This window comes from Cervus elaphus, chromosome 21 (genome assembly GCF_910594005.1).
Source record: "Cervus elaphus chromosome 21, mCerEla1.1, whole genome shotgun sequence".
Classification (NCBI taxonomy): Eukaryota; Metazoa; Chordata; class Mammalia; order Artiodactyla; family Cervidae; genus Cervus; species Cervus elaphus.
Window position 1 is genome coordinate 43,099,942 of NC_057835.1, and position 18,468 is coordinate 43,118,409.

An 18,468-nucleotide genomic window follows, 5' to 3' on the forward strand; every position below is an offset into this window, starting at 1 on the left:
CACCATTTCTGTTCACAGGCATGGATTCCCTAGTATCTTGCACTTCAAACCCTTTCCCACCACAGAACCCAACCTGTGATAGGTTTCGTCACTGGCTCACAAGATGTCTCAGTACCCGGGAACAAGCAGCAGGGTCTGGCTATCCAGTGATTGGCAGAAGAGCTACAGTCTCTGACCTCATGGGGGGTTATCTCTTAGTGGGGGTGGCAGATATTAAAAAATATATATTTTGTACTAAGTGCCATGAGGGTCTGTAGAAAGTATCCGCCCCCATCCATAATACTGACAACTGTTAGCATGTGTGTTGTGTTTTCATGTTAAAATTATAATGTGGACACCTGCTCGGAAACTGCTATCAAAATAACACTGTAACAAAATTGTTGGTAGAACAAAATCTTGTTGACCTTATTTCATCCTTTCAAATCTACAGTCTAAGATGACCATTCAGCTGCTTACTAATCTACCTGTCAGATTAGATCACTGGTAAAATTAGAGGCTGGTGTAGACCTCCAGGATAGAGGGCAAACGGAGACTGGTCAAGATGTATCGCTTCTCCCCGGCCCAGTGGGCACCATGCTCCTAACTAGCACCTGTGGTCGGCTGCTTCCTGTCCTGTGTTAGGTTCAAGGGGTGTTTGTGAGGGTGCATCATCCACAGTTTTGACTGGGAATGGTATTTCTCCATCATGGTTTAGGAATGTGTACACAATTTCAGGCTGACCAATGACTGTGGGCTCCTGGATTTTGCCAGACTATTAGGAGAGAAACTCTTTGGCTAGTGGGATCAGGAAGCTGGTAGGATGGAAGTCTTGAGCCTCTGGTGGCTGTCATTAGCCCTGAGAATGAAGCAGACAGAACCCCTTAAAAGCTGGCTTCAGAGAAAAGCTTACAATTACAATCAGGACACTGGGTCTGAAAGTTTCAAACAACAGGTCTTACTCTTGTTACTGTATAATGTTCTGGTGTCATTTCTGAAAATAAATGCACCCTCAGCCCAGAGTTTCCACAATCTTTTATTTTTAGTCTCACCTCTTTCCAGGAAGTGGCAGAATGGAGCATTCTTAGTGGTCATTTGTTTAAAAAAAAACAAAACAAACACCAAAAAACTGCCCATTATTCTTGACGTTAAAAATTAAACACAATGATTAAAAAAAAATAGCATGTTACCATTTATATCACGTATTTAGGATCATGTGGTTTCCAGTGCGAGTAGAATGTGGTTGTGCCTGGGAAGGAACAGAAGGCAGTGGCTGAGAAGCACATGTCCTCATAAAACATATCTAAGTAGTACACTCAGGATGACTCATGCTAAGGATTTAGACATAATACGGTTCTTCTCAGAGGAACCAACTTTAGTTTCTATGGGACACTGACTTCTGCCATCTCGATGCCCGATTTCAAGGGTTGCAGGCTATGGACTTCTGTGCCACACTTAGGACAAGTGAAGGACATGTCAAATAAGAAGCTACTCTTCACGCAGTAGTAACAGAAGACATGCTCGCAGCCAATGGTGTGAGGCATGGTGGGCCACTCCCCACACAGAGAACACTGTCTGCCACTGGTTGCCAGCGTGCTGTCGCTGCCTGGGGCTCCGGTCAGCGGGACACACCATGAAGAGAGCTTGGCTCTCAACTTCTGGACATTGATGAGGGGGAGGAGAAAAATCAGAAACTCGGCAAAGCCGTGCCAGAGGAGTTCCCTATTCATATACTCAAAGCCCACTTCTCGGACAATTTGGGGCTTGTGAAAGACAGAACGGATGCCCAGCAGGCGTTCAGTCAAAGTTGCAAACTTGCCCCTTTGGAGGAAGATCAAGAAATTAATCAACCCGCCTAACTTCAGAAGTCCGACCACCAGATTCACACACTGCTTGGCTTTCCTGAAGGATGCGATGTGACGGTTCCGAAACAAATCGTAGCATCGCTCTTCTAACCACTTGCCACCAATAGTGCAGAGAGCATACCACAGTTTCTGGTTTCTGCTCGGTGGCTGGTAGCTCAGGTTTGGGGATAGATCGTTCTGGTACTGAATATTCAACACTGACTGTCCCACTGTGGCATTTTTAGAGTAGATGGTGAATCTCCACAAGAAAAGCCACAAGAATGCTTTCACCTCTGGTTCAAAGCGGGCTAACAGCCCTGGCTTAAATCCATGAAAGCACTGAGTAAACTGGGACCAAACGAGCTGCTCCAGGGCCTTGTTTAGTTCAAGCGCATCCAACTGGCTGATTCTTAGCACTCTGTTTGTCCGCTCTGCATTCTCATCTCTGGAAGCCATGCCTTTCTGAAGGTCTCTAGGAAAAAGTACAATTAGAAACCATCACTGACGGAGCAGTTTCTCAGAGCTATCTAAAATGCTGTCTTCCAGGCTGCAATCCTCATTTTGCCCCAGAACTTAACTCCCCCCCCACACAAAAAGAAAACATCATCCAACAGTCGCAATCTTGTACTGTCTTCCCAACTTAGAGCTGCAAAACTGTGACACGTAAGTGACAATGGACAGAGGAGACAGGCATTCTGTGAAATCCTTGCCTCACACTAGCCAAGAGCTGGAGGGAAAGAAAGAAACGGGTCAGGACAGAGTCCCCCTTTTTTTTAATCCATTCATGACTCTATCCCCTCCCAGCCTTTCCTCATTCTGGCTGCTGAGCTCCCCACTGGATGATATCTGATGGCTCTGTCTTCCCTTTTGCCTCCTTCAAGGCCTGTCCCACACTGCCATACTTTGAAAACACAAGCCTTCCCAAGTGGACCCCCAAGGCTGCTTTCCTCAAGCTTCACCCTCTAGTTATCAAGTGCTCCCTTCTCTTGCTCACTACTGGACATTTGTTGTCTGCTCCCTTCACCTGGAACAATCTGCTCCTGTTCTCTAACTGGAGAACTCACATTGCCTGGAAACTCCAGAGACAGAGGAGTCTGGTGGGCTATAGTCCGTGGGGTTGCAAAAGAGGTGGTTGTGACTCAGTGACTAAACAACTAAGTTTTTAAGTACTAGCTTAGGGACCACTTCTAATTTAGTTGCCTCTCTAGCTGTTTCTTTAGCTAGAAAGAAAGTTCTCTCTGTCTTTCCTCTTTCATGATTTTATGTCCCTACTGTATATAAACTACTTTTCAATTGTCTATTTCCTCCACTAGAGGATAAACCCTGTGGCAAAGACTGAGTCTTTTTACAGCTGATTCTTAGCAAATAGCCCAGTGCATGGTATAGAGAATGCTTCCCACAAATTTGAGACGAGTAGAACAAGGAACAGGAAAGTCTGGAGTGGGTGAGGGGTAGAAAATACAAATTCCCACCCAAGAACCTTTCAAATGATTTTGAGTTACCATATCTCGACAGCTGATTGCCACATCTTTCAACATGTTTGTTGCTCACCGGCTTTTTCCCAATCAATGTGTCAGAAGCCCATGATAATATGGGAGAACCCCGTCCCAACCCTTGTGGAGATCATAATCAAGTGACTGGGAAGAGGGATGAAGCAAGAGTGTACTGCAGAAAATTATAAATAGGCAATTACAAGGAGATGTGAAAGGTGATGTGCAAGGGGAACTTAAGAACACCGTGCTTACAATTAGACCTCAGAAGGTCCAAGAAGCCTTCATGGAAGAGGAAAGATCTCCTGAAGGCAGCCACCTGAAGAATCAGCAGTGTCAGGGGGGTAAAGAAAAGTAAGAAAACCACTCCTACAGAGGGAACAGCGTGTGCTAAGGATGGGAGGAGCCAGGACAAAAGATCAGGCTGGAAAGGAAAGTGAAAGACTGATGCTAAAGGCACTAACAGCCAACTTGAGGAGGCTGTATTTTACCAAGAAGGTAACGGGGAGACACTGCAGAACGGTAAGGAAAGAACCGATCAACTCTGCATTTTAAACGAGTTCTGGCCACACGGAGAACGGATTAGAGGCTAAAAGACTGGAGGCAGAGAGACCAATTAAGATGATTGTTAACATGATTTAGGGAGAAACTAATGATGGTCTAAATTAGAAGGGTATCAGTGGGGATGGAGAAAAATAGGTACCTTTGAAAGCTAGGAGGTGGAAGGATGGACATGACTCAGTGAGAAGTAAGCCAAGAATAACTGACTTGAGTAATGGTGTGGATGGTAGTCCAATTCTCTGAAATAGGAAACATATGCAGAGATATAGGTTTGAAGGGAAAGATAATAAATCTGGGCAGTTTTAGAGAGCTGAGGCCCCTATGAGACAGCTAAGTGGAAAAGCTCAGTAGGAAGTTCTGAGGATATATGGGAGAGAGATTTGGGGAGGAGATTTTGTGTGAGCCCCTCTGATGGGACTGATCTATTTTAAATCTACTTGATCTATTTAGATGCTAAGATCAGGAAGACAGTTGTCTAAAGATAGGCAGGTCCTGCCTATTCACAGCACATCCAACTTTCTTTGTACAATATAATCTTATTCCCCTGGTTTCCTTCTCCAGTCACTGTGGCATTTCATGGGTCACGTTCACTGCCATCACCAACCTTTGACCTTTCAATCTTTCTCTGCTGGGGTCTGTGTATCACAGTCCTGTTGTCTCTCCGTGCCTGTAGTCTAGTGGCCTTCACGCCTGAGCATTAATCACCATCACATGTAGGACTTGTTAGACTGTGCCCCTCAGTTCCGGAGTTTCTGATGTCCTCTGGAATGGGCACCAATAATTTGCATTTTTAGCAAGTTCCCTGGTGATGTTGTGAATTACTGAGCTAGTCCACTTTCAGGCAAAATTCATGATTCTGTGGGCATATCTATCACCCACACAGCGCAATGCGCATGCCAGCCCTCCCACCTTTGTTGCTTGGTTATCGTCCATAGATCTGCAGAGGCTCTTACAGATCTCACCCTGATGCAGTTTTCTCTTTCTGCTACCATGCAGTCCTTGTGAGACTGAGACCACTCAGAGATTTCACAAAGTTTACGAGCATCAATGTATCCTAGTTCTGCAAGTGCTTGGGATGCAAAGATGAAGATGCCAACCTGGGTCTGCATAAGGAAGCAGGCAAATGGATGGACAAGTCAGGCAGCAGCAGAATTACATGGTATTGCAAGATTCTCAAAGATGCTGCATAAAATTTCAGCATTATCTCAACAGAGAAAGACTTTCAATATTTATGCAAAAAAAATTATTAGTGATTATTTTTTCTCACATTTTATGCAATTTAAAGTCTTCTTTAAACTTATCATTTATGTAATTAAATAAAGGTCCATATAGTCAAAGCTATGTTTTTACCAGCAGTCAAGTACAGATGTGAGAGCTGGATCATAATAAAGGTTGAGCACCAAAGAACTGACACTTTCGAACTGTTGCTGGAGAAGACTCTTGAGAGTCCCTTGAACAGCAAGGAGATCAAACTAGTCAATTCTAAAGGAAATCAACCCAGAATATTCATCGGAAGGACTGATGCTGAAGCTGAAGCTCCAGTACTGTGGCCACCTGATGCAAAGAGCCAAATCACTGGAAGAGACCCTGACGTATTTAAGAAACATAATTAAGGAAAAAAACAAAAACTAAAGCATCACTTAAAAAACCTCATAGGCAAACCAAAATCTATAAAATTATTTGTTCAGATTTACCAAATCTTCTCTTACCTCACTGACCCCAGGATAAAGCACAAACTTCTTAGATCTAATCTAGCCCAATTCTGTGTCCTTCTTAGTAACCATATAATCAGTTATTCACTGAAGTCTTTATTTTACTTCTAAAAGATTTTTTTGACGTGGACAATTTTTTAAAGTCTTTATTGAGTTCGTTACATTATTGTTTCTATTTTATGTTTTTTTTTGGCTGAGAGGCCTGAGGGATCTTCACTTCCTGACCAGGGATGGAACTGCACTCCCTGGGTTGGAGGACGGCAGAGTTTTAACCACTGGGTCACCAGGCAAAACCAAAAAAATTTTAACTGACTCTCTTTCGGTCTTGCCTCTATGCCTTTTCTCACGTACCCGGAACACTTACCTTCTCTACCATCTCCTCCTGCCACCCTATTTGAACATTCTGCTTCACAATTCTCTCTCCATTCCCACTGTCACCATTTTTAACTATAGCAGCAGCTGCCTGGGCCATATGCTGGAGTCCTCACCCGTCGTCTGAACACACCTTTCCCGAACTTAACCATAAACTAGCAAAGGGAAACCGCCTCACAGCTGCTTCTCAAGGTACCTGCCGTCCACAGAGACTCTGACACCTCACTCAGTTCTCCTCACGCAAAACTCTATCATCACTCGGGATACGTGAAAACACAGTATACACAACTCCTCTCCTGTGACAGTCTGGACAACTCGGCATGCTTCCCAGGTTTTGTATCCTGTGGTCAACAAGATAAAGGAAGTTCTCTTGTTTGTCAAAGTACTCCTGAAGAGCTCAGGCTGTACTGGACCTCAACGCCAACACTTCAGCCTTCTCCCGTCACCCCATCCATGCCCCTACTGAACCGGATGCATCAGTCATTTTTTCAGCTGTGCGTTCAGTGTCTCAGTAATGTTCGACTCTTTGCAAGCCCACGGGCTCCCGTAAGGCTCCTCTGTGGAATTTTCCAGGCAAGAATACTGGAGTAGGCTGCCGTTTCCCTCTTCATTTCAGTTGAGTAGCAGATGAAATTTATGGCGTGTGTTAAGAGGGCCACTTGTGCCAACTTATGTATCTTCAGATATCGAGTCACAACCAGTTCTTGGTAATCTTTATAGGACTTACTGCAAAGATGGGCCAGCTGTAGCAGTTGCTCAGTGAAGGTCTGCTGAACTCACACGTGGTGGAGTGAGTAGTTTGGTAGTGAATCAATGTTCAGACTGAACACTGCTGATAAACTGCAGTCTGAGGGCAGCTCTCTCGTTTCAGGTTCCTTACTTGTATGCAGGAAGAAACTGCTCAGAGAGACTGGCTTCTGAGAGGAATCACTGATCTCAAATCCCTCATTTCTGGAGGAATCATACTTAAGTACAGTTAGTAAAGACAGGAATTTTTAATGGCTGCCAGGAAAGAAGACTTAACACACTCTCTAACCAATCCAATATTTAACAATCCTTATCATCAGAAAATTCTTTCTTATACCTTCTGTTACAGTTTAACTTTCTTTTTTTTTCCTTTCCTCTTCTTCACCCCAGGCCTGGCCTCGGTGTAGATTAAGAACAGCTGGGCCCGATCTCCTCTCTACAGAAGACTCTTTACTAGAGCAAAAGACTATTATTAAACTGTTCTTCCAGATGAATAATTTGTTTCATTTTGTTTTGTTTTAGGCTTCAGTATCCAACATTTTAGTCATTTTTGTGACTTCTTTTCATTGTAAACATAGAACAGGCATTGTCTATTTGGCATCACGGAGTGTTAACGTAGGAGCATAGCCTTCCTATTGCTCTGTAATCCTGTTCAGGCGACTGGGACAGAGTGCAAAGACCAGGTTTAAAATCAGATAGACTCGGGCTCAAGCTTCAGCTTGGTCTCTTGGCTGCTAAGTCATCTTAAAAAAATCATTAGCAGCAGATTCTTCTAAGAGTTGGAAGTGAATGGCTACCTCAAGATGTTGCTGAGATTAAAACAGACAATGCTGTGTAAGTGGTTTGGAAACAGGCAGTCAGTATTACTATCCCATTATTGCTACTTTGGCTAGGGATGAGCTTTAGAAGAAAAAGACTCGGTTGACTTTGGTAAATCTCATTTCAAAAGACTGAAATCTTCATTATTACTTATCTAATGCCTCAACCAACCTGTGGTAAAAGGATTGCCCCTGTCCCCCCCAGGAAATACTGACTACACCATTAAAATATAAACTGTGGCAGTTACACAGTGAACACTATGTCACCGTGATGTGGGTTTGTGTGGGGGTCAGATGGGAAGGGGCAGAAACATGGTCTAGTGGAACTCATGCATCCTATCAGAGGAGATGCTGGGGTGGGAATCCTGAGAGGATGGGGGGCATCCCAGCATGACCTGCTCTCTCGGTTGTCTCACCTCCATCCACATGGCTGTGCCTGTTTATCCGGAAGCAAAGAAACCTCTCCGGATGCACACTGATAGCGTCTAACTCGGGGGTGCTTCACCGAACAGGGCCTGGTACCGGCAGTCCGAGAGAAGCATCCAACCTTGGTTTACCATCAACATGCTCCGTTCAGTTCCTCCTCCTCCCCCCTCTTTCTGGCAGGTACAGTTTTTCTAAGATATTGGCTTTAAAGAAGGGCACTGCTCAAGAGTAGAAGAAACTGATGAGATCGAAGTAACTACAAGTTTAATTCATCTGATTATGGAACTTTTTCCCTCCACTGCTGGACAATAATATTTGGCTGAAGTAGGTGTAGGACACAGAAAAAATGCCATAAGTGTTTTTAGATCACATAAAGTTATTCTCAATCTAATGGAAAAAGTTTGTGTTTCGGTGAATCTAAATCTCTGACAAATCGCTACTCAATTTAATATTTATTGAGTGCCCACAAAATGCCAGGCATTCTCCTACATTTCAGGGGTCGATCCAAATAGTTAACTCTTAGTTAACTTCCTTTTAGTAAGGCATTTCTAAAGAAATAGGACATTACAATAATCAAGACTAGCCACTTATCTCTGAAGAAAAGAATGGATCTCAAGATACGAAAACACTAGGAAGGATCACAAAACTCCCTGGGGCAGAAAAGAGAAAACTTAGATTTAATACTGTGCAAACTGCAGAAATATGCAAGCACTGACCCCAGCCATGGTCCACCTGGGAAACAGGGGGAGATGGGTTTCAACGGGAGCTGTGTCCTTATGAAACCCCACTAACGTGGTTGCACTTGTTTGGAAGTAAAGAAAGAAGTTGTCTGCTGTGACCAGAGCAGAATGGCTTGGCAGGAGAGACTGGCTGAAGAGTTAAACCCCTGCAAAAAAGACTCTGTTTTAAGGAAATCGCATTGATTTTGTAGCCATGAGTAATGACTGAAGAGAAGGGACTGAACCGGATATAAATTTTAGAAGATTAACCTGATTGCAGAATTTAAGCAAAGGAAAACTGCAATTCTGCAGGACCAGCTCCAGCAGCTGGCCCCCAACCTTTTTGGCACAAAGGACCAGTTATATAGAAGAGAGTTTTTCCACGGATGGGAGTGGGGATGGTTCAGGTGGTAATGCAAGTGATGGGGAAGGATGAGGCGCAGCGGCAGATGAAGCCTCACTGTTCACCCCGCCGCTCATCTCCTGCCGCGCGGCTGGGTTCCTAACAGGCACAGACTGGTACCAGTAGGTGGCCTGGGAGCTGGGGACTCCTGAGTCATACGACTCCTGTGACCTTTCCAGGACCTTAACTGAGGTGTTGATTAATAACTTTCTGAACAAGTCTGGTAAGCTGACCTGCTTCACTGACAACTATGAAAATTAGAAAGATTACAGCATCCTCACGTTTTTCAATCAAAAATCCCCAACTCTTCTGGAAACCAGTGCTTTCCTGACTCTGCTACACTTCTTGCTATCCAAGGCCTACTACTGGTCGGCCTACTTCTACTTCCAAAAATTTAAATATTAAAAATTCTATTATAATTGGTTCTAGTTTCACAAAAGTAGCTCAAACTTAAATGGTTAAATACAAACTAATTTTTTTTTTAAGTTGGGATTGTTTTGAATTGAAACAAATACCATCAGATTTAATTCAAATTGATTTTTCCAGAAAGACAAAATCTGGTGATGCTTCTTCCTGCTCTGCAATGAGGTCTGCTTCTTTTAAAGCACAATCCTATCAACCTCTCCCTCTCCACCCCCCATTTCCCAAACTATACTAAGATTCTGAAAAGTTAACCCAGGGAAAACATTTATGGCCATGCAAAGAGACTTATAAAAACAATTAAAAGTATAATTGGCACTAAGTAAATTCACGTTCAGTGAAGGATACTATGTTAAGGACATGCGAAGAAGATGCTTAAGGCAAAATCAAGACCAGATAAAAAGTATAGCATCTACAAGGGTTAGTGTGATTAACTTGTCACATAAATATGTTTAAGACAAAATGATCGAGCACTAAAAAACTATTAAAAAGGTCTCCTGCTGACATTTTATCACTAGACATGTCACACTGCTTTTCTTTCACAGGGAAAAAACAACTGAAAATTCGTTTACTGAGAGCGGCGATATATAACCTTATCCCTTAAATAACTCATGCTTTCCTTTTAAGCTTTTCATTCCCCAAATAAAACTTTGTCATCTATACTGCATTCCAAAACCAAAATGAAGGACTTTTTATCTCACTACAGTGGGAAGAATTTCTCAGGACGTCTTCCAGCGCTTTTATTGAGTATTGTACAAATTATGAATGAATATATTTTATTTAAAAACATGTTATTGACAGAAATCTATCAATAATAATGTGGGTATTGTCAAGGGCCTGTCAATATTAATGTAATTATGATTAAGGGCATAACATGGATTTTTAGCTATAATACCAAGTAACATCTCCTGCATTACTGCTATCAATAAACACATTATTATTGACCTGTTTCAAGATGCTCAGTACTAGATGTATTACCATTAGGCATGTTTGTCAATGCATACTGCCGACAAAAATTCTACATTTAAATTTACAGTCTTTGCAAACTTTGTCAGCAGAAACATGTGATTCCCAAGCAATTGCTAAGGTTTCAAATCCATCCACACACTCTCTGCCAGGCTATTCTTTTCCAGACCCACAATCATCGACTGATTTCCAATACGACAATGCTGCTGCCACACTGTCTTAAGGGTTCTGGTGATATAAATGGATGAGACCATTTCTGCCTTTTAGTTTTTTTTTTTTAATCTTAACTGGCACTTCACATTAGGAGGTTATATGAATAAAGTTCTACAACCTGAGATCTTAAGCTTTGAACCTCTACCCTACTATTTTATTTCCATTGTGTAGTCAGATAGATTTACTGTCCATTGTATTGAAATCAATACTAATAAAAGAGAGATTTTAACAGGACGCTGATTCCCAGAACACACTGCAAACATAAGCAAAAGAGGAAAAAAGCAATGGCTGGGACCCATTAGACCCTTGTGACCTCTGGCACTGTGAACAGGCCTAGAAATCAACGACTGTAAGTTCAAATCCCACTTCTGCCACAGCCTTGCTAAGTGACATGTCAGTGCTGTTTCGTTCATCTCTTTCATCAAATATAAATGAAGTCACAATAGCTTATAGGTATCTGATGATATAAACCCCAACTGTGCTCATTTGGCAGAGAAGGCAATGGCACCCCACTCTGGGACTCTTGCCTGAAAAATCCCATGGACGGAGGAGCCTGGTAGGCTGCAGTCCATGGGGTCGCTAGGAGTCGGACATGACTGAGCGACTTCACTTTCACTTTTCCCTTTCATGCATTGGAGAAGGAAATGGCAACCCACTTCAGTATTCTTGCCTGGAGAATCCCAGGGACGGGGGAGCCTGGTGGACTGCTGCCTATGGGGTTACACAGAGTCGGATACGACTGAAGCGACTTAGCAGCAGCAGCAGTGCTCATTTGGATACAGACAAGACATGCAGAATTTAAAAATTCCCTTATGAACACTAAATTACTCGTAACTTAAATGCAATCCTCATCAAATGCAAACGGAATTTTTCTTTTGGGGTGTGGTAGTGGGTACGTAACAGAATGTCTCCACAATATAGCTGAAGGATAAACTTCCAAATAGCACACATTTTTCAAACACATGAACAACGATAAGTTATTCTTTTTATCTGGAGAGAATTGGGAATTCAACTCAAAGACTAAAATCTTCACCACTATAATCGGTCTTACACAATTGAGCACCTTACCTATTTCACTTACGATGTATTTACTCAAGTATCTAAAAGTAACACAAACTTTTTTTTTTTAACCTGGGGACAGAATTTCCCATTACCTTGGCCTTGCTTCACAAATACATTTTAAGCATGGCACTCATCTTTTCTCTCAGAAAACTGATACTTCTGAGTCTCTGAGGGAGAAAGCACACTGTGGAAATAAAGAGCAAATGTCTGAAGGAGACTTAAACTGGTTCTGATGAGTTCTGTATTCTGGCCCAGGTTCACTAGTAGCCTGTGTGACTCTGGACAAGTCATTTTACCACACTAGACTCTTCAGCAGTTAAAAAAAAAGTCCTATAAAAAGCCTACCTCTCTAGACTCATCATGGGAATTATTTTAGAAAACCCTGGAAGAGAAAAAATAAAAGTACAGTCATTTCCAACTGTAGTAAGGGTTAATGTCAAACATGAGTAAGGAAAAGGCTAGAGAAAGTAGAGAAATCAGAACAATAGCACCCATGAGACAGACTCAATCCTCAACAGAAAAAAACAGAGAAGCCTGATGGAAGACAAACCCAATTCCCAAACGATTTGGGAGTTTACAACTGCAGTAAACCTATACTATTTACTTCCTGGATACAGAGTGCTGTAAGTGACCACTATATAGCTAAGTGCCCTTTGCAAAAAAAATCAAATATTATTTAATCCTTACAACATTATGAAAGAGGTTTTTTTTTTTTTTTTTTTGGTATTTTGTTTTAAAGCAAGGAAACTGAAGCACAGGGAGATGACCTGTGTGAAATAACACAAGGAGTGGTGGGACCATGCTCTGTACCAGCCTCCAATATGGACAAGCTAGTGGCAGACCTAACAGATGAACAGAAACACCTTAGGATGGCACTGCAGGACTTGCAGATGGGGCGGTTTAAGAGGCTGAATACGAAGTGATGAAGAGTACCGTATGAACTTCAGCAAAAACTGCAATCCAAGGATGAACAAACAAAAGACATGTGAAACTTAGGAGAGCAACTAGATCTTCAAGTACTCTATAAATTTGGAAAAAGATTTTAGGATCTAACTGCCTAAGAAGAGAATTCTAAATGACTTCAAGATTATTGGAACACAGGTTTAATTGCACATTTTATGGAACACGAGAGAATATGAAAACAGCCACAAGGGAACAGAGGTATCAGCAATGGAAGAGGAGGAATTACCACGGGATACATACTATGAAGAAGGCACTGGACGTTTTCTTTACAGTTTCATGACACAATCAATGTTAAGAAGTCAAAAATTAAGAGGGGTCTGATAACGTGCTTAAGGTCAAGCTGGCGATTAGTAAATGCTAGAAAAATGGTGGAACACACAAAAGGAAGTCAGTATGGATATTTGCTAAGCGTGGATCAAACTCAACATCACAGAGCTCAAAACAAAATTTTTTCTCTCAAGGTAATTCTGAAGACCAGACTGCCAGTCAAGCTCCCAGGACTGTAGATGGGAGGAAGAAATTCAAGGAAGCTGGTAAAGTTGCCCACGTTGCTTGGAATTCACCTTATCTACTTTCCCTGCCTTTCCATGTGGTCAGAGAACCATTCGAAGAAACTGTTTGTCAAAAATGAACCAAAGGAATATGGGGATGAGAAAAGGAGGTGCAAACAAATATGATGCACACACATAATATGGGAAGTAAAGGCAATGGTGGGTCACATGACCCTAGAAAGGAACAAGTGCGCATAATCAAAATGGAATTACTCTAGAGCTCCTTTTTTTTAGGTTTTAATAGTTAAAAAGAAAGAAAAGATAACTGGGATGAAATTTTATCTCACGTTATTGACAAACAGGTAAAAAGGAAGAGCTCTGCAAAAAAAAAAAAAAAAAGGAAATAGATAAAAAGCAATCTAGGAAAGGGCATTTTGATTCCAGAGATGAGAAAAGGTGTGAGAAATTTAGAGTACACAGTGGGAAGGCCTCTAGGGTGGCTCCAGTGGTAAAGAATCCACCTACCAATGCAGGAGACAAGGGTTCGATCCCTGGGTTGGGAAGATCCCCTGGAGGAGGAAATAACAACCCATCCCAGTATTCTTGCCTGGAGAATCCCACAGAGGAGCCTGAAGGGCCACACCCCGTGGGGTTGCAGGGAGTCAAACACAACTTAGCAACTGAACACACACACACACACACACAAGGACAGACGGTGCCGGACACCCTCCTCCCTGCTCCCACATGCAGAAATTAGTGCCGGGATTACAGATGTGGGGCAAGTGGGACAGTCAGGGCTTTTCTCCTGAGGTTTCTTCCACATTCCAAAGGAACTGAAGAGGAACAGGGAATGTGTGAAAATGCTGTCATTTCACAGCAGAGAGAAAAGAGAACGTCCAATTTGCTTCTAGGTTGTCCAACTCAGATAATAAAGTGAAGAAAGAAAGAGGCCAGTGACTCAGGGGAGAACTTCTGCCCGTGAACAAAGTCTGCTTTGTCTTGTGCTACACGAACCAGAGCATGGTGGAGTGCAAAAGGCAAAGAAACTAAAAATGTCCTTTATGCTTTAAGGAAAACGTGAGGCTTGGACTTGGAACTTTACTAGTAAAATGATGTTAGGTAAAACTGCTAACAATCCTTAAGGTTCAGCTGCCAAAAATGGAAAATATCTGCCCTCCCTATTGCAAAGACTGCTATGAGCTTCAAAAATAAGCAAAAATTCTATGGCTAAAATTAAAAAGTAGGGGGAAAAGAGAAAAAGAATAACTGTGATCAAACACAAAGTATTAAAATTTGTATCTATTAAATAAGGTTGAATATGGACAGGTTTGTGGCTCTTGGTAATGAATTAACTGTGCACATATGCATTTTATTGTTTAAAAACCTGTAACAAATGAATGCAAGTTGAATACAAATGAATAATTAATCTACGAAACAAAATTTTAAGGCTACTAGGAAATATATCATCTAGTCTCAGATACAAATTTAATTTTCTTAACAGACTACTGTTTTTCAAGCAGAACAAAAAATAATAGTTGTTCTTGTAAAATACTGCTGAGGGCCAGCTTGCTTTGTTTCTCTTCCGCATGACTCCAGGACATTTCTACAGGAGTTCTTCTACAGAACAGTTTTAAAACCACAGATTGAGTGCTCCTCCTAATTTCTAAAAATGAGAATAAGGCCAAGAGGTAGAGCTGGTCAGGAGTAGAAACTCAACTCTCTGGACTCAGTCTAGCATGTTCTTTGCTATGTCCCTCTTACTTCTATTTTTTCCCCCATTTCTAAGGAAAATAAAATAAGAGGTTCTTTTTCACTTGTATTGTCAATAAAGAATTTCTAACTCCACTCTTTCTTGTCTTCCAAATCTCATTCTGGCTCAAGACTATTCAACTTTGTTTCTGGATGCAAGAAATGGATAATATGGGCAAGACGAGGGAGAAGATACAGTGAAAAAGAAAGAGTCGGTCACCCTGAGATTATTCTGCCAAGGCTTAACGAAAGGTAACTCATTAGGGGAAGGCGGTCAGACTGTAAACTGGTGTAGATGGAACCTCAGCCTACCTGTAATTTCTGCTGTTCAGATATAAAGTGTTCCAGGGACATGACAGAATCCCAATACCGTTAGATGTGAGCCGTGTACAACTTAGTCTCATTCTGTCAACAGCCCTTTCACTAAATGTAGTATTTTCGGAAAATGGGACCTAAAGATAATAAGTAAACAGTGACTTTTAAGGCCTCACAAGAAAAATGACTTTTATATTCTATTTATCAGGTATCAATGTTAAATGTAACTGACTCATCCTAAGCAATTTTCTAAGAAAATTCTCAGTAGTTTTTTCTCCCCAAGAAAATTAAAACTGCTTTTGAGTTTATAGGCTTTTAAAAATACTGGAAACTTAAGCCTACTCAACTTTTTGGTACCAAACAGCGCTATACACGAACCATCAGATATTAAAAGTCTGGATCCTCAGTAATTCTTAAGCCGTTCGAAAGGGTTAAATCTCACCACCGCCAAGTGACAGGAAACGATTTCCAAGTGTGTTCTGGAAAATCACTTCCCAGAACGCAAAGGAAGCTCAAATCTAGCTGTTCTTTTTTTTATTCTTTTTTTAATAGTGCCATCCTAAGACTACTTTTAGGCATTTAGGTTTGCTCCACTTCCTTTCCCAAAATCAGACTTTGCCTCTTCCAGGAAGACAGGAAGCCAATTAAACAGGGAAACAAGCAAAGGGCGACAATTACAAGGTCGTGAAACTCCACGCCCTCCCAGTTGTTAGCAAGACCGCAGGTCCACACTCCGACTCTCTCGGGCGACACTGACCTTAAGAGTCTGCGAAACGCCCCGCTCCAAGTAACTCTTTCTGAAACATCTCTGGGAAGCTTGGCTTTTCCAAGCCGAACCTGCGCTCCACAACCTTCCGGAACTCGTGGGGTTGCGGAGTGACGCAGCACCCGGAAGTGCCTGAAAAAAAAAAAGAAACCAAACCACCGTGAACCTAAACCAACGAGAACCACGCTTTAACGCTCCGCGAAACACCGAACTCCGACGAGCCCGAAGGGCCGAAGAGCCGACGAGCCGAAGGGCCGAAGAGCCGACGAGCCGAAGGGCCGAAGAGGACACCTGCGCGCTGATTGGTCTGCTGGCGGTGGGGGAAATCCGCATCTGATTGGCAGGAAAGTCGCGAACCCGGCAGCCCGGGTCCCGGGGCCGCGCGTGGAGAGGCTACCGGGTCAAGGGGCCGCGGGGAAGCCAGGACTCTGGAGGGCCGGGCTTTCCCTGCCTTCGGACAACGGCAGCAGGCCTCTGAACGAGTGCCGCCGAGTGGCGGCGGGGCGCCTCCGCGTCTTGGGGGCTCTTCGCTCGCCAGGTTGGAGGGCCCACTGCGAGATGGCCGGGTGGGGATGGGAGCCTCCGGCTGGAGCTGCAGCATCCGGGCTGGGGTAGTTTTTGCGGCTCGTGGCTTGCCGTGGCGGGAGGGGCGGATGGCTGGTTGGCCTCTGCAGGCTCAGAGAGGCAGGTGGCCTTCAAAGCCGCGGCCCGGGAGGCCTTGCCGTACGAATCGGACCCTCTCTCGCTCTCACAAATCGGGGCCGTGAGCTCCCTGCCGCGGGGTCGGTGTGAATCATCCCAGACCCTTAGAAACGCGGACAGTAGGGTCCCCCAGCCCTGGGCAGCTGAGGCAGGATTTCTAGTACTAAGGGCCCGAGGGAAGGTATTTTTTGAGCATTGATCAGGCAATTATGTGTAGCAGTCGTTGAGAACCGCCTCTGCCTATAATAAAGGGATGGCCCTATCTGTCTGGCGTGTTTGCTCAAAGGTTTGAAGGAAGTCTTGTGAGTACAAGCTCTCTGCACTCAGTAGGTCCTAAAAATGTTTGAGCGCATGTCTCCCCCGCTGCGCCTTCTCAGAACCCAGGAGCACGCAGACCTGCAATAAATGTGTTGACAGACATTGTAGAACTCATGCAGTAGATGCAGTGTTTGGTTAATTATCCCGAGGAACAGTTGTTAGGAAGAATTTGAAACATTATGGACAAGATAAAAGAACATTTACCAATGAAGTCTTACATTGTTCAAGTTTGTTTTTACATTGAAGGTACACAATTGGTATCAATTATACCTGGAGTTTTGTCCTCTTTCATATATTAAGGAGAACTCAGAAAGATCAGGCCTAAAAGAAGATGGTGATGGTTTCTCGAATTAATGAAATTCCCACTACAGGAACCAACATTATAAATGAGATTGGCTTCCCTGATGGCTCAGAATGCGCCTGCCAGTGCAGGAGATGCTATTTCCATTCCTAGGTGGGAAAGATCCTCTGGAGGAGGGCATGGCAACCCACTCTAGTATTCTTGCCTGAGAAATCCCATGGACAGAAGGAGCCTGATGGACGCTCCATGAGGTCGCCAAAAAGTCGGACACCTGGTAGCTACTAACAGCAAAGGAGCTCCAAGTTGAAAGGATATGTAGTTCACTTAGGTACAGGAGGGAAGGTGTCTCCAGAGCTCCAGTTGGCCAACTAGTAGCCTCTAGCCACCTGAAGCGTGGGTAGGCTGGATTGATGTCTGGTCTAAGTGTAAAATGCACACTATTTCTAAGATAAAAGGTATGAAAAGAAAAGAATGAAAACGACCTCATTTGTTGCATTGGCTACATGTCAACATGAGAATGTTTCAGAAAATGTAAAATTACATATATGGCTCCTGTTACATTTATGTTGGGTAGGGCTGTTCTAGAGGGTAAGAAAAGCTCTTTGAAGAAGACCAAGTCTTTTCATGTAGCAATTGTAAAGGAAGGTAACCATGTTGAGCCTACATCTGTGCTTCATTTAATTTTTATGAAAAGGAGAAAATAGGACCCTCCCCTCCCCCCCCCCAAAAAAAGACTAACATAGGGAACATTTTCAGAATGCAAGTTCTAATTCATGGAGCCTTATGTATGTCACATGAGAATATTGTGATATCAGTTGATAATAAAAAGATACCAAGCTATCAAGAAATTTGAATTATGTTTTAAGGAGTCTGATTATGAGGGCAAAACATAGAAAATTTAAGATTTCTATTGAAAATATTTCAGATAGCTTCTGGGTTTTATCATTCAACCTCTAGATATGGTGAACTTTTTTCAGTTTTCTAGTGAGGTTTCAGGTAAACTTTTCCAATACATTTATTTTTCATTCATTTATTTAACAAAAGCCTGCTGAGGGCTCTGGGTATTGCAAGGGAGTGTTATAAAGGTGAACACTCAGACATGGCCCTTACTCTCTCATAACTAACCAGTATCAA

The 18,468-nt window shown here is 42.8% G+C and overlaps 1 protein-coding gene across 3 annotated transcripts; it reads right to left on the bottom strand.

Moving 5' to 3' along the window:
- Window positions 1–993: 993 nt before the first annotated feature.
- PEX2 (peroxisomal biogenesis factor 2) lies at window positions 994–16,492 on the bottom strand. Of its 3 annotated transcripts, none has more exons than XM_043879159.1 (3): window positions 16,005–16,492; window positions 15,245–15,384; window positions 994–2,292 (listed from the first exon to the last, which is right to left on the bottom strand). In XM_043879159.1, the coding sequence occupies exons 1-3, from the start codon at window positions 16,344–16,346 to the stop codon at window positions 1,359–1,361; spliced, it is 1,416 nt and encodes a 471-aa protein (XP_043735094.1). In that variant the 5' UTR covers window positions 16,347–16,492; the 3' UTR covers window positions 994–1,358. The 3 variants fall into 3 exon arrangements, with proteins under 3 accessions (XP_043735094.1, XP_043735096.1, XP_043735095.1); XM_043879161.1 differs by lacking the exon at window positions 15,245–15,384 and adding an exon at window positions 4,476–4,633 and having other exon boundaries at window positions 16,005–16,129; XM_043879160.1 differs by lacking the exon at window positions 15,245–15,384 and having other exon boundaries at window positions 16,005–16,123.
- Window positions 16,493–18,468: the final 1,976 nt, after the last annotated feature.